The sequence below is a fragment of the Falco peregrinus genome, chromosome 1, assembly GCF_023634155.1.
Source record: "Falco peregrinus isolate bFalPer1 chromosome 1, bFalPer1.pri, whole genome shotgun sequence".
Classification (NCBI taxonomy): domain Eukaryota; kingdom Metazoa; phylum Chordata; class Aves; order Falconiformes; family Falconidae; genus Falco; species Falco peregrinus.
In genome coordinates, this window is record NC_073721.1 from 19,533,413 (window position 1) to 19,556,815 (window position 23,403).

The 23,403-nt window shown below is 52.5% G+C and overlaps 2 protein-coding genes across 5 annotated transcripts in view; both read right to left on the bottom strand.

The window, feature by feature from the left end:
• The window catches only part of SLC29A3 (solute carrier family 29 member 3), a 174,609-nt gene that overhangs the window by 9,005 nt on the left and 142,201 nt on the right, over positions 1–23,403 (bottom strand). The window contains exons 1-2 of one of the 2 annotated variants that reach the window (XM_055804417.1): positions 3,607–3,690; positions 2,496–2,756 (exon numbers count right to left, since the gene is read on the bottom strand). In XM_055804417.1, the coding sequence (XP_055660392.1) occupies positions 2,496–2,744 (249 nt within the window). In that variant the 5' untranslated portion in view covers positions 2,745–2,756; positions 3,607–3,690. Of the gene's footprint in view, positions 1–2,495; positions 2,757–3,606; positions 3,691–23,403 lie in introns of those variants that run through there. The other variant, XM_055804427.1, reaches the window with a different exon arrangement.
• The window catches only part of UNC5B (unc-5 netrin receptor B), a 57,676-nt gene continuing 40,783 nt past the window's right edge, over positions 6,511–23,403 (bottom strand). For 2 of the 3 annotated variants that reach the window (XM_055804409.1, XM_055804392.1), the window contains exons 3-17: positions 19,877–20,020; positions 17,988–18,091; positions 16,901–17,081; positions 16,188–16,355; positions 15,679–15,843; positions 14,867–14,899; positions 13,556–13,750; positions 12,718–13,098; positions 12,207–12,294; positions 11,949–12,117; positions 11,604–11,837; positions 10,553–10,702; positions 10,113–10,277; positions 9,844–10,022; positions 6,511–9,443 (exon numbers count right to left, since the gene is read on the bottom strand). In XM_055804409.1, the coding sequence (XP_055660384.1) occupies positions 9,278–9,443; positions 9,844–10,022; positions 10,113–10,277; positions 10,553–10,702; positions 11,604–11,837; positions 11,949–12,117; positions 12,207–12,294; positions 12,718–13,098; positions 13,556–13,750; positions 14,867–14,899; positions 15,679–15,843; positions 16,188–16,355; positions 16,901–17,081; positions 17,988–18,091; positions 19,877–20,018 (2,520 nt within the window). In that variant the 5' untranslated portion in view covers positions 20,019–20,020 and the 3' untranslated portion in view covers positions 6,511–9,277. The remainder of the gene's footprint in view (positions 9,444–9,843; positions 10,023–10,112; positions 10,278–10,552; positions 10,703–11,603; positions 11,838–11,948; positions 12,118–12,206; positions 12,295–12,717; positions 13,099–13,555; positions 13,751–14,866; positions 14,900–15,678; positions 15,844–16,187; positions 16,356–16,900; positions 17,082–17,987; positions 18,092–19,876; positions 20,021–23,403) is intronic. The other variant, XM_055804401.1, reaches the window with a different exon arrangement.

A 23,403-nucleotide genomic window follows, 5' to 3' on the forward strand; every position in this document is an offset into this window, starting at 1 on the left:
TGCCAGCTCATCTCTGGGCACCCCTTGCTCACAAGGGCTGTGGTCCTTACCACAACATGGTTTTAGAGGAGAAACACAAACACTGAAAGACTGTCAGCCCTTTCCTACCTGCTAATAATAATAACAATTAATAATCATCATCACCACCACCACCACCAAAGCAAACGTGACATCTTCCTTGCCACCCAGAGCTGCCTTTCTCCCACCTCTGCCTCTCATGGGGGAAGGTCTCATCCCTCAGCCATGGAGCCAAGGCACATAATGGAGGCGTTTGACCCTGTATTAACTACAGCATCTTCCAACATGCTGCCACGATGCACACCGCGCACTTGGTACCTTAAAAAAATCCCAAACAAGAACAAAGCATCACAGTGGCAAATCAGTCACCAGCATTGGCCAGTGCTGCCAAGATGCTTTTGCAAAGTAGTTTTTATTTTGCTCCAGCCTGGACTTGGCGGCTGGCTCCTGCCGGGCTGGAAAAGCAATCCAGGCCCATGGCGGCAGCTGAAAGCACCAGAGCGTTACCTGGAGCATGGGGCATGAAATTAGCAGCAGCAAGTAGGCTGGAGCCAAGAGCAGGCTGCCAGTTACAGGTACATCTTTTCAGAGTTGAGCTCCATTTGCAGGTAAGCTGCTGCAGCACTGTGGCTTGCCATCCCAGGGGAGAAATGGGGCCGACTGGTTTATTTTTGATCAGACTTGCCTGCCGCGGGAAAGCCAGTTGCTTTTCACTGAGGAATTAGAAAGCATCCTGCCAGGCCATACAGAAAGAGAAGAAACATCTTTCCAACAAAGTAATGGCTGATCCAACCAAGAACAGGGCTATGCAAACAGCTTTTTTACACAAGCACATCAGTACTTCAGCATCCTGGTTGGTGACACACTGCTTCTTCCCCATCAAAAACACAGCCAGCTTAACAACTTGTCCTGGTTTTGGCTGGGATAGTGTTAATTTTCTTCTCAGTAGCTGCTGTGTTTTGTATTTAGTATGAGAATAATGTTGATACCAACCTGACGTTTTTAGTATAAACATGACTTCGCGACAGCTAAGTGAAGGACTTTTCAGTTTCTCAGGAGAAGAAAGAAGGCTGGAGGGGCACAGGAAATAGGGAAGGGACACAGCCTGGACAGCTGGCCTGAACCAACCAAAGGGATATTCCAAACCATAGAATGTCATGCCCAGTACATAAACTGGGGGAGTTGGTGGGGAGCGGCCAACGCTGCTCAGGGGCTGCCTGGGTATCTGGCAGTGGGTGGCGAGCAACTGTAATGTGCATCACTAGGGATCTTTTTTTTTTGCCTTGTAGATGTTATTCTTCTCTCCTTTTCATTATCACTGTTATTATTATTATATTTTCTTTCATTTCAATTATTAAATTATTATCTCAACCCACAAGTTTTACCTTTTTCCCGATTCTCCTCCCCATCATGCTGAGGCTGGGAGTGAGCGAGTGGCTGCGTGGTACTTAGTTGCTGGCTAGAACCATGACACAGCTATTAAAATTAAAACAGCTGTGGATGCCATACTGGTGTGAGAAATCATAGAGTAAATGCAGGTGTCACACCTGGCTCTGTATTTACATAAAAATAAAACATGCCCAAACCACCTGAACAAGCTTGGCAATGGGAGGAGGACAGGACGCAGCCTCATCATGCCAACAGTTTTTCCAGCCACAAAGAAACACCATTGCTTTGTCAGGGGCACAGAGAAATAAACCTGTCACGGCAGGAGGAACAAGAGAAGGTGGCTTTTTGGGGCAGAAAAAGAGAGGCCACCAAGCCTGCCATCCCAAAGCCAGCTCATCAATTACCCCATGACAAGCTCCTTGTCCCATATGCCAAAAGCCAGATGTTTATCACTGCGAGGAGGTACTCCGGTCACAACTGCCACATCTTGAAGGAAAAGCAGTAAAGCATCCAGAGGGGCTTCAGACTATCAGAAGCCACATGCTCCAGGGCTGGTGCTCCTGCAAAGCCCGGCTGCCACCTCTGAATGACGTGCTGCACCAGCCAGTGCAAGGGAAAAAGTGCTTAAAATGTGTTCGATGCCTCGCCACAAGGCCAGAAGCTCAGAGTTGCAGCCAAGTCTGGCTGGGAAAGCACAGAACCCTGTGGGGCCCAGGGGCTCACCAAACATGAAGGTCAAAACAAAAAAACCCACCAAAACCACAAAGAGATTTTTACCTTGCACCATAGAAATCGCCCTATGAAAGGCAGTCTTGCTTATGGGGCAGGTTAAGCCACATTTTTTAAATGCACCTTAAACCTTAGCACTTCAAGTACAGGTAAAAGACAGACCATAAAGTGCTACACCTTTTAGTTCGAAGCATCTTTCTTGCAACTATTTGCACTCCCCAAATAAACCTCTACCCCTGGTTTGCAACAAGCAAAACCCCAGAGGACATTCATTTACTTTCCGGGGAAGTGGAGGGGAAAGGAACGAGTCAGGAGGGAAATCAGCTTTTTTTTTCCTGCCTCAAAAGCAGCACACTCACCCGCAGATCCGATGCTGCCTGCCCACCTGGGCCTGCCTGTTCTGAACAGTTTTGCAGCTTGTACATCCAGTAGTGCTTTGCTGTGATGAAAAAATTCCAGGGCAGGAGGGACCCGATGCCCAGGAGAAAAAAAATAACATAGGCCCCATGTAAGCGGTCGCTTGGCTTTTGGCGGCTGTATCTGTTCACCAAGGGCTCTTCAATCAGGGGTTCCTCATCTGGGGAAAAGCTGCCAGTGGCCGGATGCATCGTGCTGGCACGCTGCAAAAAACCACCACCAAAAAAGATATTATCACGAGTGTTGCAAACTGTTGCTCGCAAGCAGCTGCGCCCAGCTTCCCCCTCCTTTGGCCCATGATCGCCCAGCAAACGCTGGATGAGTGAGCTGAACCGGCACGGGGGTGGCTGGACCCCCGAAAGCCATAGGAAAGGGGACTGAGGCACGGCGAGGACAGGCTCTGCCGCAGCAGCACCCATGTTTCCATCCATAATTAATAATTAACCCGTCCCCTTGGCCTTACAAAAGCAGGAACCCTCGGCTCATACAAGGCTCCAGAAAAAGATTAACAGCTTGTGAACTAACAACTCCGTCAGGCTTTGCAGAGCAACCTGTAACCTAGCGTAACACCACCGGGCTTCCTAAAATGACTCGTAAACTAATGCAACACCGCCAGGCTTCGCCGACCGGCTTGTAAACTAACGTGACACCGCGAAGGCTTTGTAAAAAAATGACTCATAAACCCGCACAACGTCACCGGGCTTTAGAAAACGACTTGTAAGCTGACGCACCGCCAGCAGGCGAGGCGAGGCGAGCGCCAACTGCCGCGGCAGCAGCGGGCGCTGCAGAACGGCTGTGGGGGCACGGGGCGGGGGGGGGCGCGGGGCGGGGGGGGGCGCGGGAGGGGCACGGGGGGTGCGGGAGGGGCACGGGAGGGGCCGGGGGGCGCGCGGGAGGGGGGGCGGGGAATGCCGGAAAACGGGGATTCGGCAGGCAGCGTTCCGGTTCCAGAAAGAGGAAGCGTCGCGTCCCGCCCCTGCATCCCTCCCTGCATCCCCCCCCGCATCCCCCCCCGCCGCCCCGCACACCTGCGCCCCCCGCCGCAGCACTTACGGGGGGACCGCAGGGCCCCGCCGGCTCCTTCCCCACAGAGCCGGGCCCGGCCGCCCCGCTCCGCCCCCCCGGGGGTGGCACCGGCCCGGCCCCCGGGCGGTGTCACCTCCCCGCCCGCCCCTTGCTGCCGGCACCGCCGCCGAAGCCTGCCCTCCCGCCTTTTTCTTTACCCTCTCCCCCTTTTATCTTTTTACGTTTTTTTTCTTTTTTTTTATTTCCTCTGTCTCCACCTGGCCTCTTGCAGCTGCACCGCAAGCAGCGCTGCCCCCCGCCCCCCGGTTTACAAACGAGAAGCGCTCTCAAAATTGGTGCGCCTGGCTCACGGCACGGCCACGGCAAAGCTTTTGCCAGGACTTGGGTTTTGGTGGATGTCACCGAAGTGCGAGCACCTGGTCCCCTCCTGAGGGTATGAGGGTGGGGAATGGGGAGCATCTTCTGTAGGATGAGGGGCCCCTGCCAGAGCCAGGACACGGGCTCCTCCTTTACTCACTTGGCTTCCTGCAATGCCCCACTAGGATTAATTTCATTGTAAAGCTCTCAGTTTCCTCCAAACTACACTTTAACACTTGCCCCGAGGGCACCATGGGACTGTGAAGGAAAACATCACTAGCCTTCCTCTGCCTCCTCTTTCCCTTCTTCCCTCCCCAGAGATGGGTTTGGCTCCTTGGCATGTGGGCAGCCACACATGAAAAAGATAAACCGGTGAGGCCCCAGCTTTTCTGCAGCCCCACTCCAACCAGACACGCTTTGCCAATTTGTTTGCACTTGTGCTGGCAATTAGTGGAGTTTTACATCTTATGTTTCCAGTTGTCAGCTGTTTGCCTTTAGCCTTCCCCATCTCCACTATTGCAGGTAACTATAACCAACCTGGGTCTCTTCCTTGTGTTTTCCTCCATTGCACATATATCCAGCCTTTCTTCATCGAAGCAAAATAAGCCTCTGTTTATTCGCAGAAGGCCCTGAGATGGTCCAGTCTGGTTTTTTTCCGTGTACAGCTGCCTATGGGAGAAATACAGATAAACCCAGACAGCTCACCTTCCAGCAGCACCAGTGGACACACAGCTGGCCACCGTCTGGGGGCTGGGGCCAGCCATTACCCATCTCCAGCCTCTCTGAACCTTCAAGGAGAGCAGATCAGATGGCTTTCGTCACCCAAATGTTAAAATAGCTCAAGAAATCTGCACGCTCTATTTTCCACCCCCTTCTTTCACTAGCAAAACAAGCAGAAGCACACAACCAACCCACTGGCAGTGTGCTGAAATGGAAAGGCTTTAGAGGGGCACATGAGTTTCTCTCCAGAGGTTTCTCCTTGGGATTTTCATCCACATTGACATGCCAGGCTGAAAAAGCACCTGAGGAGATGGCACAGCCTATCCGAGTCAGTAACCCATCAACTCAGAGGGATTCGCCTGATGTTTCTGACCTGCTGCCGTCTATCATGTCAAAAAATCCACTGCTGGAGAAGAGCCTCAGATCACATCAGCACAAGGGACCGTGAAGGCCGAGCAGGGGAAATGAAGCCAGTCCACGCTTAACCGAAGGCGTGACGGCCCCTTGAGTCAATTTTACCCATACACGAGAGACCCTCTGCAACACAGACCCCCACATGGGCTCAGGGCAGGTTTTAGGGACACCCCTGTGCTCAAAGCAGGGTTCAGGCTGCTTCCCTCCACCCCAGCCCCATAATACAGGGCCAGCGCTGGTCTGAAAGCAGGGTGAGCTGTGAAGGAGCGGAGAGGGTATCACGGCTATCCCATGCCATAGGACATCTATGGGCATCCATAGTACTACTTGCCCTTGCCACACTAGAAGCATAATGGAGCAAAGGGCGTGCAAGTAATGGTTAAAACCGAGATTAAAAATTATTAACCAGGACTTACAGAGCAGCTGCCTCCACCCCTTGGTACAGCTTGATGTGCACAGAGCAGCTCACGGTAAGTGAATTGTAAAATCCAGCGGGACTGGCCCAAAGGAAATTTCCTGAACACACAATGGAAAAGTCAAGAGACCCTGACGTGCGCTGCTCCAGTGCTCCTGGGCATCCTCTCTCCGGATGAATAAATCTGTCAACACTTAGTGATGGCACGGCAGTGACTTTTGAATCTGTCATGGGGACTGAATTTTATGTGTATAAACTGCAGAGAGGATTTGGGCCAGCTTAATTTTAAGGGGAGTTAACAAGCTGGGTATTTCTGTAGGAGGACATCAGGTGACTCAGGCAGCAGTCAGCTGAAGCTATCCACAGCTCTGGGCCCTTGGAAACATGGGCTAGTGCAAAAGGTGCCCAGCGAAAGCAACTTGGCAAACAGGTTAAAGGAATGAAGATGCAAAGAGAAAGTTACTGTTTCTGAGAAGGTATCTCCCCCAGCATAGTATTTGGTGCTGGAACGCAGGGGAGCAGTGTGGTGGAGGCGGTCCCCAAGGGAGTGATGGGGCAAGGCAAGGACACAGAAGAGCAAGGTGGCGGTTGGAGGACAGGGGTGCCCAAGTTATGTACTACAGCTCCATACTCCTTTCCCCGCTCCCCAGTTAAGCACCCTGGGCCTGGTCCTTGCTGGAAGGGGCACTGCTTTCTGCAGGATATCCCTCAGGGAAGGAAATTAACTGCTTGATTGTGGCTTAGCCCATGAGACAGTTGTAGCACTAGTCTCCTGTCTTGTAATCATCCATGCGAGTCCAAAACAAACCATAAATCAATCTTTACAGCTTACCTCCATTAGGGACTCCGACAGCAACATCCTCCCGCTGCCAGCGCTGGGACACCTGAGGCATCGGACCCAAAAACAGGCTGGAGGGGATGCGCAAGGGGATTCCCATGCTGCTGCTGCTGCTCCAGCCAGACCCAAACCCCTGCAGATGCTAAACCCAGCAGGAACTGGTGAGTGATGAACGTGAGAGGAGCGAACAGATTGTTTCTCTTTTTTTTTTATTAGACTAGGAAATATAATTTATTGCATAAAAATTAATTTGTTACAATAGGAATGCTAAACTTTATTTACAGTTCTTTAGTTTACAGAATAAACAGATGTGGTTTTTAGAGGATGCCACCAGGCCCATCCCCTGGACATATAAATATGGAAACAGATTGCAGAGCAAGAGATGGACACTGCCAGCATGACACGGACCACGGGTTTGCCTTTGCCAAAATGCCCAGACGGAGAAATCTCTGGTCACGGAGGGAGGCGTGAAGGGCTTCTGGGAGCTGGCACCCATGGAAGATGGGCACAGGTGCTCAGAGGACCAGGGTGGGGGGCAAACCCTGCCTCCTCCCTGTCCCGCTCCTGATGCAGGTTCCCTGGTCTGAAAAAAGGGGAGAAGCTCCCCAAACATGCACTTTGGCGGATCCAGGCAGCTGCTGCCCGCCAAAAGGAAGGGGAAGACAAATGCAGATGGATGGGGATGGAGGCAGAGGCACCTGCGGATGGGACGGATGGACAGACAGGTGTGTGTGCTGGTGTAGTGATCTGTGAACCAGAGACAGTGAGAATGACAGCAAGAGAGATTCAGATGCAACCCCAAAGCAGAGGATCTCATCTCACAGAGAGCACTGCGGCACTGAGAAAGGAGCCCTATAAAACACCAGCAGCCAGTTTGGTCTGTCAGCTCTTAATGTCTTTCCAAATTTGCTTACTCCCTCTTAGCTCAGAGATGGGGTCTCAGGTATCAGATGCTCGAATGCAACGTAAAGGATGGATAAAACCCTTCATTACATGATGCAGGAGCTCACCCTGTAGAAGTCTTCCCATCCAGCACAAATGAAAAACAACCCCCCTCTCCCACAGCATTGAAAACCCAGCAAGAAATGAACCCAAGAGACCCCAAAACACAACAGGGACTGGCTCTATATATTCAATCACTGCTTCAAGAACTGCTGAAAGAAATCATATCTGTGCCCGAGCAATACTGAAAACTCCCCCTGAGCCACCCTGCAAAGGCAATGCTCTCACTGGTGGCAGGGCTCCCTGAGTTTGCTCTGGTCCACAGAGCGCTTCAGGATGCTGCAGGCACCCTGCAACACCAGTCCAGGGCTTCGCAGCCAGGACACTGCACATTGCAGCCTGAAACAGGACCTGCTCTCAGACCCTGCTCTTAATACTTCCACTGATGGAGAATCCACAGCCTTGCTGTGTGATCTAGTCTAATCCTGAGCTTACCTTCCCCTACTTTTTTTTTTTTTTTTAAACAGACATATTTCTAAGATAGAGCACTTACTGAGTAACTATTTCTATCTGCAGGCAATCTAAATTTTTACCTTCATTTAGACACCATATCTTTGTAAGGAACCTTACTCCTGCCTACCCCTTGATTACTTTCTGTTCATCTCACTTCTCCATCATTTATAAAAAGTCTATTACAGGGGGGAAAAAAAGGAGCTGCAATGAGAGGATGGAAACCCAATCGCTGCTTATGATGCTGTCCCTCACATGAAAATGCTCAGCCTGGCTTGCAACTTGGAGATACCAATGTCTCCCTCCCCGAATTCCTGCTGAAATACTGCATCAAAACCCAAGATCCCAAAAATGATGCAGTTTGCAAGGGGCTGCATCCTGGCCCACCAGCCCTCTACTCTCCCCGGACCCCTCCACAAGCTGCTTATCACCTCCCTCTGACCCCCAAGCCCAGTGCTCACTACAAAATCCTGGTGGGTTTAAAACATCCCTCCTTTGGCCTGTAGGTTGGTAGGTTGGTGCAGGACTTGAAATCTTTGGTTTGTACAGAAGTTATGCAAATGAAGGCGTAGTCATCCTAAAAAGCTCCCCCAAACGATGCCAGGGAAGAATTCATTAAAAATACCCAGATCTGGACACACTCCCCTGCCAAACCCTAAATGAAGGGCAGCATCCCTCATCTCTCCTTGAAGGAGGAGGTGGACCCCTCACTCCACTGGGCATTGCTGCCAGGGAAAGGGGAGTTTGCAAGGAAAAAACTCTTGGGGAGGGTCTCAGCTGGCCCTGAACCAGAGGGGCGTAGAGGCACTTCACCCTACGGACTTCCCGGGGGTCCCAGGACATGTAAACACATTTTTCTTGACTTGAATCACACTCTTTTCCCTACAAAAGCATGTTCATTTAAATCTCTCTCTTTGCCACCCTGACCATAGCAACGCTCTTGCTCTCACACACACAAAAAAGATTTATAAATCTGTCTTTTTTTTTTTTTTTTTTTTTTTTTTTTTTTAAAAAGGACTCATCCAAAGATCTGGATAATAAATTATTTGCGTTTCCTAAGAAACTTTTTTTTTTCCTTTTTTCTTTCTTATTTGCCTTGTTATGCTGTCTGAAGCTTTTGACAGAAGCTGTTCGCCTAGATTGTACTTGTCCCTTCAATGCAGAAAGGCTATTAAAGGAGGAGGAGGGGAACCCAAACAAAGGAGAAGGAAAGCCCCCGTCCCGACTTGAGAAGCCCTAATTCCTCCCCAGGCCATGAGGAGGAGGAGGAGGAGGAGGAGGAATAGGAATGCTGCGTAACACTTGAATTGCTTGTAAACGCTGAGGATGGGTCTCTAAGGCTGACAGTGATGCGGGGAAGGAGGGAGAAGCAAAGGCCTCGGCCCTTCCTCACTCCACCACTGCCCGGGGATGGATGTGCCTCCCTCCACCGTCAGGGAAGAGTCTCCCCCTCGCCCCCCATTTCGTCCTCCCGGCCCGCCAGCTGTGGGGAGGGAGCATCATCAGCAGTCCCCCTCTGTGGCCATGACCACCAGCATTTCGCTCTTGCCCATCTCTTCTAAGGCACTGGCCAGGGTGTTGAGATCGCCGTCGTCTTGGTGCTCGGCTTCCCATAAGTCCAGGAGCACCCCGGTGGGGCTGGCTTTGGTGGCAAAGTAGTTCAGATACCTGCAAAGGGGAAGCAGAGAGGAGGTCCAGGTTGGTGCGGTGCCCTTCAGGAATGCAACATGAACCCTGATGGAAATGCTGTAACACAAATGTCAAAGCCCTTGAGAAACTGTCTTCAATTTTTATACAGTGCTGGCATTCACGCGAAAGCAACACAAGCTTTGTTTTGCTGAAATTACCCTCCCTGCCTTCAGTCCTTGAAGGTGAAGCTAGGCAGAAACGGCACAAACAGATGCATGAATACAGATGGGTATAACCATGCACAGCTATATCCATATTTACGGGTCGACCGATATGGCTGGCCATAACTTAGCTGGATGCATGCAGCAGGAAGGGAGCACAGAGCGAAGCCCCCATGCTCGGGGCACAGGAGGGGAAAGCAATGCATGGAGAAACCCACCGGTCCATGGAAAGTTTCTGGGCGAGAAGCCTCCAGTCGTTTCCCCTGGAGTTGGGAGCATCCAGGCTGTTGCAGATCTTCTGCCGGATGGAGAGGGGGATTTTGAAGGCATAGGGTCCCAGCTGGGCGGTGGTGGCACTGCTGTGGTGGGAGCACAGGGTGTCGAAGGAGCTGGCATGCTGCAAAGGGAAGGACAGGGTGAGATGTTGCAGCACAGAGTAGCTCCTGAGCGTGTCCCCTTGCTGTCCCCCTGCCTCCCCACTGCTCACCTCTCCCAGCGTGATATGAAGCTGGAAGATCTGCCCTTCCCCTTCCACCTGCCGGACGCAGATCTTGCAGGTGAGCTCGGTGGAGGCCTGGCTGTACCTCTCCAACGTGAAGGTGCAGTGCAGGGCTCGCTGGCTGCCGCTCCAGATGTGATAGAAGGGGATTTCCTGTGGACCACAAAGCACGGGCTCAGCAAAGGCTCCCACAGCTCCCTTGAGAGATCAAACCTCCTCCAGCCACCCCACAGGGATGAGACAAGACAGAGGGACCGCACAGACAGCATCCTACCAGGAAAGACCAGAAACCTGGTCCCCCTTCCTCCTCCATCCCTCTAGGAGACAACTCTGGAGACAAAGACCAGGGCAGTCACAACCCCGTGGTGCCTGGCTGAAGATTCTGTCCCTGGTCTGGGACCCTGGCTGCCCCCACCTCAGCCCCTCACCTGGTACTTGGCCAGCAGCTTGCTCCTCCACAACGCATGGGGGATGTCATGGATGGAGAGACGCAGGTTGTGGTAGCTGTCCTTGAAGGGCAGGGACTTGGGCTCCTCCAGCAGGTACCCGCCCAGTGTTCGCTCCAGCTCCAGCACCTCCTGCGAGCAACAGGACAGGCAATGTGAGACCCAGGAGAAGAGCAGAGGCTGCTCCTCTCCCTGCTCTGTACCCAAAGCCAAGCACGTTCCTGCCAAGAGGAGCCAGCAGCAGCAAGGCCAGAACTTGTCAACTCATCTCACACACCAGCTCCACCTATAACTTGAATTGTGTAACGCGAGCATCTGTACATGCCTCTGTACTCCTCAGGCAACGCAAAGGTCCAACACAAAGGTCGGGCACTCTCTTGAAGAGTGCCCACTCTTTTTGTTTTTAACACCATCCCACTGTTACATTAGTCACTCCTAGCAGAAAAATATGATCCAGGAGCCAGAGCACTGCCTACATCTCCACCTAGAGGCACTACAGCAATCCTGACGCCACAGGACAAGTCACAGAATTAAAACAGCCACTGTTTTAATTCCACACACCACCAGCCACAGGTGGTGGTCCAGGTGGCCAAAGCATCACAATTCAAGCTTCCTGTACTGCACTCGATGTCAGCACAAAACCCTCCCAGGAGGGGAGAAACATGTCTCCACGTAGGAATAACAGGATCTATAGAAAACTAAGGCAAATCACAGCAGCAAGTGTTTTTCTGCGTGGCAGAGAGAAAACCCACCCAGCAGCAGCAAAACCTCTCCTGTAACGTCTGCAGAAGTGGTACCTAGTACAGGAGCTAAGCAACATCCTCACCGTTTCCTTCGGAGAGGGTGAGGAAGGACAGAGAAAGCAGTAAACACGCTTATTATTTCACTGTGGTCACTTTGCAGGCAGTTGCATCAGGTTGCCTGCTCCCCAGGGCCAGGCCATCCAGAGAGGCATCAGGCAGCACCCTGCCACCATCACAAACAGCTTTGGGAAGCAGGGGCAGCCCATGCTCGTGTCACAAGGCGATGTTACCTTCAGAGCATCTGGCGTGTCCTCCAAGCAGTAGACCTTGAGGCTGTACTCCAGTGAGGTGCAAACAGTGGGGGCAAAGATCGCCAGCTGGAGCCTCTTGATGGCTGACCTGGAGTAGGACTCTCCCACAAAGACGTAGGTGCCAAGCTGGTCCAGCAAAATGTGGCAGGACTTGGCTTCCAACTGGCAGTAGCAGGGAGTGTTGAGGGTCTCTTCATCCAGGGTCACAACTTCCTACAGGGAGGGATGGGAAATCAAGGCTGGAGGTCAGCCCGCCGTCCAGAGGGTTGTGTTGCAGAATGCTAATGGTCTTCGCTGGCTGCAGGGGCTGGGTTCCCACCTTACCTCCCAGTTGCCCTGGTGGGACTGAGTTTTCAGCTGGTAAATCCAATCCGAGGAGCTGACATCAGCACAGTGGGGAATGGTCAGGACGACGGGGCGGCACAGGAGCAAGCCGGTGGGTCCGCAGGTCACCGCTGGGCTCAGCACTGTCTGTGTGCCTTCAGAGGGCAGGCTGGAGCGGGGAGAGGGGACACCGGTTGGAAAGAAAGTCTCACAGCAGCCAACAAGGAACAAAAGCACAGGCAGTGCAGTGTGACTTACAGGGTGCTCTCTGCCTTGTTGAGGACCAGGTACATCTCGTAGAACTTCCCCTGGGGGATGGCCCCATGGGGCACCAGCAGGCTCACTCCTAGTATGGCACACACAGGCGTTAGTCACAAAGTGAGGGACAAACTGCCAGGGAGAAATCACCCCTCCACCCCAGACAGCAGTGAGCTAGGGCAGCCCAGAGTACCCTTGGAGAAACATCTCCAGATGTTTCTTAGCTGCACCACCTGCAGGGAGGAGCCAGGCCACTGCATTAGGAAGCAAAACCACAGGATGGGTCTTTTTGCAATGCCCTGAACTGATGGCAGGGCTGGCCAGGAAAGTCCCAGGAGGCTGTGACCTCCAGCGTGAGAAGCCTGGCTTGGGAATGGCTTGCTGCCTTCCTCCCCTGAGCCAGCTTTGGGACAGAAAAGGACCACTCACAGCAGGCAAGTCTGCTGGAACAAGACCGACCCCTTGATCATTCAGCAGCCAAACATGCCCTCTTCCCCAGCCTGGGGCTTACCGGTGCCCGGTATGGTGAGCCTTCCTCCCAGGTAGCCAAACGTGCCACTGGCACTGTTGCCATGCTCCCGGGGCAAGCTGAGGAGATGCTGGGAGCCCAGGGCTTTGCTCCGCATGTTTGTGAAGTGGCCGTCCCTGGTGTTGTCCCCTGGGTAGGTGCCGGTGGCAGGGACACTCCCAAGCAGGTCCGTCCCATCGTGGAGCCCCGGCGAGGAGGAGTTGTACACCTTGATCTTGAGGTTGGGGAGGGGGTCGAGCAGGGGGGAGTTGGTCATGGGGATCTTGTCAGAGGAGTCCTGCAGGGCGTACATGGGGCCACGGTACACCCCTGCACTGGCCGTCAGGTCCGGCTGCATCGAGGGGTGCAGCAGCTGAGGGTTATCTATGGGAGCAGGAAACTCAGATGGCATGGAGATGGCAGTGGAAACAAGGGGATGTAAAAGCACTGCTTGACTGGGAGAGATGCCTGTGAAAAGCCCTCCTCGCTCAGCAAGGAATAGAAAGCACGTAGGAGGTACAGTGGGTACAGCCTGGGCTACATTTGTCCACCTTCCACCAGGCACTTGGAAGGGAACTGCTCAGCATTACGACTAAGCAAGGAGCAGCACCCCACAGTAAATTCCCACCATGTCTGCTTTGCAGATGCTTTGCCCTGTCTCCCACCATCAACACCTGACCACCGCCACGGAGCTCTCAATTTCCAAAAATCAGCACATTCCCCTAGAAAATAGGGCTGGGGGTCTACCAGGGACCTGTCCCCTACTGTGATTTGCAGCCTGACCTTCCTTCTGCCTGGTCTTGAGCTGGCAGGCAGGACCCGCACGGGCTATGGCTCTTACCATGCCGGGAGGTCTTGAAGTTGACAGGGTGGAAGCCTCCAGTGAGAGCGGCTGATGAGTCTGTGATGTCCGTGTCAAAGTCCCGGCATCTCCTCCGGTACACCACCACTCCCACAGCCATGAGGATCACGATGAAGACAAAAATGGCCACCACCAGCCCAGCATACAGGGCTACATCACCTGTGGCCTCCAGCACTTGGAGGGATTAAAGAAACAGAAGTGAAAAAAGAAGCACCAGAAATGCACGTCAAGCCCCACCACTGCTCCCCAACTCTACCACTACCTCAGGACGCAGGCATGAAGGGGAGAATGTGTACTGGGCCTGCTGGAAAGGCTGTGGTAGGAGGATGGAGGGTGTTTTCTAAGGAGTCCAGAAGTCAAGAGCAATGCCAGAGAATAAGATGGAGGTGAGCCCCTCAAACCTTTGGAGGACACCTTGCCACAGCACGTGCAAACTTTACCTGAGCACCAAGAATCCCAGAAACATTAAGGTCTGCTAATCTAAAGCTATCAACCCTCACACCCTGACAGAGATGACCCTGAGGGGTAAGCGTAATGCCCGGCCATGCATGCCATATATGCACCTGAGCTGTGCATCCATCCAGAAAGATCGAGAGTCACTGTATCTATATAGACACCTCTCAGCTTCCCCATCTTCCCATCCCCTGCCACAAGGCTCTTATCTTTACATGCCTGGTATAGCTTGGATATATCTGCCCAGAAAGGAGAGGGATAAAGACGGAAGGCAGAGCATGGTAAAGCGTCCAGCAGCAGCAGCTGAGCACGCTCAGCCCACCCTTCTCTCCTCCCTTCCTCCACACCTGCCTGCAACTCTTTCTTTTTTATGGTTTTGTGCTGGAGTGAAGCCCTGTCCTGAGCCTGGCAACCTCAACCGCGTTAGGCCTATGACACTGCTGGGAGGTGTCACCTCATCCCTGAGTCTCTCCACCCGGCTGCCAGAAACAGGAACCCTGCTGTGCCCTGGGACCTCTAACTTGAGGAAAAAGTCCTTGTGGGGAGGTGACAATGCCTGGAGTAGCTTTGGTGGTGTGACACCGGCTGCATCAGGGTGCACCCAGAAACTGCAGGCAGCAAAAGGGGGATGGGAGTGGGAGGGCAAAAGTGGGCTGTATATTTATAGCTTCAAGCAGAGCATGTGATTTAATGTACACAGGAGTTCTGGGGTGGGCTTTAGGCGCTCCCTCCTCCCACCCTGCCCACCCTGCTGAGGAGCCCTACCATGAGTGCAACAGAACAGAACCAAAGCAATGCCTCGCAAAGAAACAAAATGGCCATGAAATGAGCACTTACGGTGGCTTTTGGGTTCGCTTAGAACTCTTTTATCTGTTAGGGAAAACAAAGTTAGAAAACAAAAGGTGAAGGTGGCAATGGTGCAATGGGGATGAGATGAAACAGAAGGCAGGGGAGGAAGCCAGCCCGGGGGGCATGAGGAGCCCTAGCATGGTGGGGAGGAACTGGAGAGCAGCATCATTCCCCAGGGCATGCAAAAGCCAAGTAGAAGCATGGTGACAAGGACGTTCCCATGGCCAGACAGTCCCCGGGGTGCATGTCCCCAGCTAACTTTGGGCATTTCTGGCCATGGCAGCATAAAAGGGGACAGTGGTGTCACACAGCAGCAGGTGGCAGCATCGGCTGCTCAGCCTTCAACGTGCCCACTCAGTGTAGCAGAACCATTATTACCATTATTGGGCTTTTTTGTACCTGCTGCTCCAGAGCTCCTGCTGAGCAATGATCCAGGCCAGGTGTTTTCATGGTGAGGCTGAGAAACCCCTCCTGGCTTGCCCCCCGTAACCACGACCAGCCTTATTTCAGCAGAGACCCCAAATCCAGCACCATTTCAGAAGGCTTGGTGGGACATCTAGATCCCACCAAAAATCCCCAAACCTTTCTTTCCACTGGGTAAGAACTAGCTTTGAAAGGGGTGAATCCGGTTAAAAAAAACCTTGTTAAAGACACGATGTAAAAATTAGGTGCCTTCCACAGCACTGCCTGCCCCATCAACTTGCAGGCACTGCCAGCAATAGTGTGGCCATGTGCCAGAGCACCACAGCTGCTGGCATCATCTACGGCACCAGTCCCTGTCCACCCTCCTGCATACTCACTCTGCATGCAGAGCCCATCGGTGCAGTTTTTGGAGTCGAGGAGCACGCCGCTGCAGTCCTTGCCGCCGTTGCGGGGAGCTGGGGCGGCACACTCACGGCTGCGCCAGTGGGTGCACTCAGTGCTGCATGCTGACCACTTGCTCCACTCTGTCCATGCTCCATCCACTGTGGGCCACCAAACACAGGCATGTCAGTAAACCCCTTGGCACGGCCTCAGGGCTTGTTCCCCAGTGCTGGGATCCCTCCAGCAGCAGAAAGGTGCCAGCGCCCATCTCAGGGCTTCCAGAGACCTCTGGGGCACATTATCCCAGCAAACCCAGCCCCTGTCTGGGGAGGCTAAGTTGCATCTCTGCAGACATCTGCAGCTCTTTCAAGTCCTGTCAGACTGAAAGGTGCTTTGGACTGGTCTTCTGAGCCCCTCTCTGCTTGGGGTACACTGGGAGCACAGCTGGGCTGTGTAACCCGGGGGACGGGCAGTGTGGGCAGGCCGGTTCCCGAACCCGCCTTACCTGGGCAGAGGGTGGTGCAGGTGATTTTCTGGAAGGGCTGCCCATCACAGAAGGAGCCACCGTTCAGCGGCGCAGGGTTGGTGCACGTCCGGGTGCGCTTCTGCCAGCCCCGGCCACAGCGGTTGTTGCAAGGAGACCACTCAGACCAGGTGGACCAGCCACCATTCACTGCACGAGGAGACAGACAGTTTTAACACGTCAATGGAGCCCATTTCAGCAGGATCTGGAGCTAAGCCTAGGGTTCGCTGAATCCTCTGTTCTTACATCATCTGTGACACGCTGGAACAGCTCACCCTCACGAAAAGCAAATCATGAAACTCCTTCTCATGTCACATACTCCATGCACAAGGTGCTCAAGCCTGCTTTGGTCCTTTTCCCACTTCGCAAGTATTTTTGCATCTGGCCACAACAGATCTTTGGTTTCATAGCAAAGTTCAGCCAAATGCAGCTTATTAGCTGCTTTGAGAGTCAAAGCAATCTGGCTGGGTTCAACCTCCCCTCACCTTTGTACCTAACTGAGAAGGCTTGGAAATACCTGCAGCCTGTGCAAGCTGGTAGAGGTTCCTGTTTTGCAGACATTGGCTATTGCCTAATCTAATGCAATGCTCTGGTGGGGTTTACTACTACCACTCCCAGGAAGTGCCTGTATTTCCCCTTGGCTTGGAGACAAGGTCATCAGCAAAGGTCCCCTCCCCAAGAGCAAGGGCCACTACCGTAGACAATGACAGCGGCTGTGGTGCTCCGGCGCTTGGCCACGATGTTCTTGGCCATGCAAGTGTAATTAGCAGTGTCCAAGAGCCGGGCCTGCTTGATGATGAGGTTGTGATCGATGGTGATCAGGAAGTTGGTGTCCTGGGTGGGATCGATGACATCCTCATTCCTCAGCCATTCCACCTGGCAATGCAAAGGAAGGGGTGTGTAAGGATAGCGATTAAGCTGAACAACAACTGAACACTCAGTCATGGAAAACTTGTCACAGGTTTCAGTGGAAATGCCTATCCCACATGCTCCCCACCATGAGGATCTCCAAGGGCCCCAAAGTTAAGCTAAGACACAATTGCTTAACTAGACTGTTTGAGAATGGTGCGAGCTGATGCCATCACCAAGTGCAGGTGTGGGCAGAAGCAAGGAGAAACATCAGGTTGGAGGAGCTCAATTCACCAGCCCTGACAGAGAGCAAAAACCCCCTGGACCAGCCTATGATGTGCACTACAGCCCTCTCATCTTCATCACCAACACCACCGATACCCTCAGCACCACAACCACTGACCGGCCAACTTTGCCTCTGAATATATTTATCTCTCCTTGAAAGCTGGGCCAAACCAGGCCTGGCAGGGGTACCTTACTGCTGTTTTGGCCAAGGATGTGACGTTGTGGCTACCACCAACGCACACCTCCTGGGGGCTGACGGAGCTGTGGGCAAGGGAAGCACTGCTACTGTGCTAGGGAAACCCATCTGTATTGACCTCCCCAGCCCTTGGCTTGCACTTGTGACTGCTCCCCTTCAGAAAAATCATTGGGTGCCCCCTTGTTAGATCTTCCCTCTAACGGGTTAATGGCATAGCAGGAAGCATGGGAGGGCTGGGTTGAGCAGGTGCTGAGGTTACGTCTGTTATTAGATGTCAGAATAGCAGGTCCACTGCTCGATATAAACACTTCTGCTGAATAATGAAAGCTGACGGTCTCAGCACCAGGCCATCCATCACAGCTGCAAGCCATCTTGCAGGGATGTGTGCTGTCTCTCCCCAGGACGGGAGGGGACACCCCACTGGCCATTTTTTTGACTGCTGAGCTGCTCACCTCAGCCTGCGGCACCCCTTCGGGTGGGCGGCACTGCAGCAGGACCTCATGCTCCAGCGGGACCTCCTTGCCCAGTGGCTCCTGGTCGAAGTTCTTCCGTAGGTCTGGGAGGGAAAGGAAAACCCAGGGGTTACCAGCCCACTGCAGAAACAAGGCAACCTGCAAAACCTTGGTGGGGAGAGAGCATCACCAGGGGCCCACGACTAGGGAAGTCCCTCTGGCACAGCACAGCTAAAGCAAAACATGTCCTGGGAGGAAGGAGCCAAAGCAGCATCTTTTCCAGGATGGATCTGGGACAGCACATGCTGCTCAAAGATGATGCCTGTCCTCCTTCATGTGCTTGCAAGCTTAGAACCCCTCCTGTGTTTTCCTTTTGGGGCTAAACCTCAGCTTAACTATTGTTTTTTCAACCCTCACGTTCCCTTTCACCTCTGGACTCTGCACCAGGACACTTCTTTGTTGAAGGGAGAAAAAAATGAGATTTACACAACAGCTCTGGCTCCCACGTCAGTGCCAAAATGAATCCCCAAATATCAGGGCTATAGGGCCTTGCTGCTCAGCTCTGCCCCAGTCAGTCCTGGCTAAGCCCCATCCCCAGACTCGCTGGAAACCTGGCCATCACACTGGAGCCGAAATAGGGAACGGATGCTACTGAAAAGCCAGGCTCACTCAGCAAGGGGCTGGCCAGTGCTTTGGGGAAGGGGGAGAGGCAAGAAGCTCAGCAGAGCCCCCAGGGACGTGGGAGATGTGGAAGGGTCCTGCTCCAGAGCCTTGAAAGGAGCACGAGCATCACTAGATGGTGCTGCAACCCTCTGCTACGGCACCCAGCCCTCTACAGCTGCGGCTCCGCTTGCGAAGGGCAGTGATCCCTCGGTTCGTTCCATCTGCTCGGCTGTGAGAAACACCAAGCCCTTAGCTGGGGCTGGACAAATCGGCTCCCTCAGTAGCCAGCCCTGTGCCTCGTAACATTTTCCCTGTTCTGACTAAATCCTTCAACAGCATAGCTGATTCACCAGCCACCTCCGTTTTGGATAATGTGTTGGATTATTAGCCCTCTAATAGCAAAATCTGTTTACAACTGGGGAAGCCTGGCTGTTGTCCTATAGCTTTGCCATCTCATTTGCTAAAAGAGCAAATTCAGCCGGGTAACAGCCCGATTAACTCACCCTTAATCAGGCTGACACCCGCAAACAGCAGCTTAGAGAAGTGACATATGACAGCAGGGGCTCCAGGGAGACAGAGTCGCTGATTCAGGCAAAGCGTGCAAGGTGCTAACCGCTGGGTTATTAACGATAATAAAGCACTGGGAAGAGCTGAGCACGCTGATGGGCAATGCGGTATTAACCCAGGTAGTGCCACAGCCTCTCGCCCAGGCAGGTAGGAATGATGCCTGCTCAGAAGCAAAGGTAAAGCTGTGATGGGGACCTAAGACCAGGGCCATCCAGCAAGGATGGGTCATCTCCAACTGACCAAAAAGCCCTGCTTTCAACAGGGAGCCAAATTTTGGACGCTGCCAACCCCGCTCAGCTGCACCCACTGTGTCTCAGAGGTCCCAGAAAGCCAGGAATGAACAACTTGGCCACTATTTCAGCTGGTGTTGCTGACAGAAGCAGCACACACCTGGCTTGACAGCACTGCTTTTTCATCCTGGGATCCAGGGTCACACCTCAGGCTTTGCAAACAATTTCTGAATCAGTGGACTGTACCCTCTGGGACCCTTTTGGGGCTCCCAAACTGGAAAAGAAGGTGGGAGAAGGATTCATTTGAACTAAATTAACAGACTGTGAGCTGAAGCAGTGCAGGTAGGTGAACGCAGCTCTTGCAGAGAAGCAGGGAGCGCTGTCAGAGGGGTCATGTCTGGGCAAGCACTACACATCCTGGGCACTTACATGCTATGCGGACGTACGCCCTGCGGCTCTTCGTGGTGCCTGCGGAGCTCCAGGCCACACACTGGCACCAGTAATCTTCTAAGCCGAAGAGCTCCTCCACCTGCTGCCGGGAGACCTCGATCTGCACCTCCCGCACCAGCATCCCTGAAAAGCGACAGAGGGATGGCATCAGCTCAGCAGGAGCACTTGGGAGAATGGAAACCGAAAGGGGCTGGTGGACACACAAAGCTCAAGGATAGAAGCAGCAGGCTGGAGGCATCTCGAAGGCATCTGGGTTTGGCACCTCTTCAAATCAGGGAGACTGTTCCCTCCAGAGGGTGACTTGGAGCTGAAGCCAAGGCAATGGCTCATGTAGAGGAGTCTTCTCTTTTTATTCTTCCCCAGTCTGGCTGGGCAGGACCAGGAGCTCTTGACCATTTCCACAGGCATCACTTCCCTCACCATCCCTCTTCCCTTGACACCAACATCCCCATCCCTGACCAGACCCCTTCCCACCCCCCAGGGTTGAAGGATGCCTCCAAGGCTTTGCTGTGGGCAGAAACCATCTCTGTCAGCTGGCGTTTAAAGACAGATATAACAAGACAAATAAAAGATCTTAAGGAAATCATTCAACAATGATGATGCTTCATGCCCACTGACTCCAAAAAGAGTTACGTACCTCCAACAACCTCCCAACGCCCCCGTGAAGTCTGCCAGGACACCCTGGCTGTGGCAGGGGTGCAATGACAAAGGTGGCACCACCACTTCTAGGACACAGTCCCCTGGACCACAGGATGCTGAGGCTTGCCTGACACATCAGCCCCTTATGGCATGGCTGTTGCCAAGGGCAGGAGGGACTCGGGGCTTATTTTTCCTTATTTTAAGCAATACCTGCCCTTTTTTTGCAGCTTCTATTTACAAAAAGGCCTCAATTTCATGGTGATGGAGAGCTGCATGCTCCCCAGCTGTAATTTTGTTAGCTTGCTCCCAGTGCTGCGAGGAGCAATTACTGTCTCTCTGCCACCTTCCTGCAGAAGAGCTGACAAACACGCACCAAGGAAATACAATTTATTTTGCCACTATTAAGGGGAAAAATAAAAAGAAAAGGCATTTGGGCCAAGCACTTTTGGAAAACTCTGGGCATTTTAGAAGGACCCAGGACGGAGATGGCTTGAAACCATCTCATCTCTCTGGAAAACCTTGGTGGGGTGGGGGTTGAGCTGCCTTGAAAGTTAGGGAGCATTCCGCAAATGCCCTGCTATCCCTGTAACCCCTGAAAGCAAAAAAGACTACCCAAAACTGTAGACTCAGCTTATGGCTCACAGGAGTGACTATTTAAAGGGCTTGCAGGCATTCAAACACAGCCACTCTTACTGACTGTCCCTTCTCGCCCACCTGAATTATCCTCTCTGACTTGGCCTATTTTTGCTTTCTTCCGCATGAAATTGTTTGGATGAGACGCAGTCAGCGCATTACTGATCCCAGCTCATTCAACACACGTCATCTTAAAAGTTGTTTTGGTTTTTGGTGTTGTTTTTTTTTTTAAAGGTCCCTTTTTCCAAGCTTTTAACTGAGGACACTTTAAAAGCTGCGAACAACTAACCATGCTAACCAATCGCTTTGTGGCCAGCTCTCCCCCGTGCCCTTTGTAGCAGCTTTCCCTACAAACGGCAGGCACTGTAAATGCAGATTTTTTTAGCACAGTAAACCATTTTGGTTCCAACTCCTTTTTTCTTAGGGTAGCTGCTGGGTATATAAGCACACACCGGCACAATTTTACATGCACGGCATCACCTCCACGCTGATGGTATTGTCGGCTTGTTCACTGATAGCAGCAATACCATGTTTGAAGCCTGGGTGAAGGTGGCGTGCACCATTTCCTCCCCAAATTGCTGGCACATGTTCTGCATCTGCAGACTGGGATCTGAGAGGGAGATGCTGGTCCAAAGCAAATGAGTCCCTCCTAAAACAGGGTAAGCTCCTGCTGCACAGATTTTCTGCTCCCTTTCTGCTGTATTTTCTCCAGCCTGTTTTGCTCAAGAGTTATGTGAGGCAAGTTATTTGGTAAGGGGGATTCACCTAAGAGGTGGAGCAAATAGTGGGGCCAAGTATACAGTGCTTTTTCCATGCTGCACATCACTAAGCCATGAAAATCCCTGCTGCAGGATTCTGGGACAATCCAGAGGAGAAATGAGTCCTAACAGCATTTAGACAAATTAAGAGGGTGGAAAATCCAGTTGGAGCTGGACTATACTACTAAGATATTGCCACCGGACGAGGGAGTCCCTAATCATGAACTGCAGAAAGCTGGGAGGGTAACAAAGCAGGGTCCATCATTCCCTCCTTGTCCCGGTTCAATGCTCTTCCCCCAAGCAACCACCATTGCCACACACACGGCAAATGAACCTTTGGCTTGACCCAGCGTGGCCATACGTTATAAATAAATTAATAACCCATCAGTGAAGGTTGCTTGGTCAGTAATCGGCAGTGACTTTGCCCTAGACTGCTGAGGATTTCAAATCTGGCCTCCATGAGAGCTGGGAGGTGGAGATGCACCCTGAAAAAGAGAAACAGTGCTGCCAGTCTGCCCGACAGCCTCAGGGAGAAGGGGGACAGCCTTCCTGCACGTTTTTCACCATCCTTCACAAAGAGATCCTTTGGAAGAAAACCACCTCAGGAATGGATGAAGCAACTTTAGGAGGAAAGACTCAAAAAGCTGCAGAGAAAAGAAATTATCTTCCCTTTGCAGAGCAGGTTCAGAGATGAACCCAAGCAAGGACTGGCTCAGGGCTAGCACTAGATGAAGAAACGAGGAGATGCCAGGGAAGAGCAAGGCTGTGGAAAAAAAATAATCATAGGGACCAGAGGAGACTCTGTAAAAATACTTGTGCTCCTCCAGGCTGACAAAGTCTCTCCTCTAAGCCCAGCCTGCCTTCTGGGGCCAACACTGCAGCAGTTCAAAAGGCCACCTTGGTTTAAAGCCCTCCGAAGACGAGGGATGCCACGTGCTCAGGGATTTGTAGAGAACAGACCTTACATGGGAAACGTGATTGATATATCCAAGCCTCACACCTTGTTCTCATGCCGGGATGTTTCAAAGTATGGGACAAGCAACTCTGCAGAGTCCAACCCCATGGAATAAGACACCTCCTAAAATGCCTAAACCACCTTTCTCACCGCCCACCGCCCCCTCCCTCCCCACAGACACACGTATTTCAGACAGACAGCAGCTGACTTGTCCTCCGAGGCAGGGAATAGTTCATCTGCCATTAAAAGGCATTTCAAATTCTACCTGCAAATGTTCTCACTATCCATTAAACATCTAATCCCTTTGTGAACCGGAGTAAGCTACCAGCCTTTGCCACCCCTCATGGCAGTGACTCCTACGTGTTGATTAGGCATTTTCTAAGGAAGAGTTTCCTTTTCATTAATCACTTTTAAACGTGCTGCCTTTCAAATCCCATTTAACAACCTCAAGTTCTGCAAAAGGGTAAGTGTGCAAAGCACACGTGCTGATCTCCCCAAGCTTCTATATGGTACGGTGACCC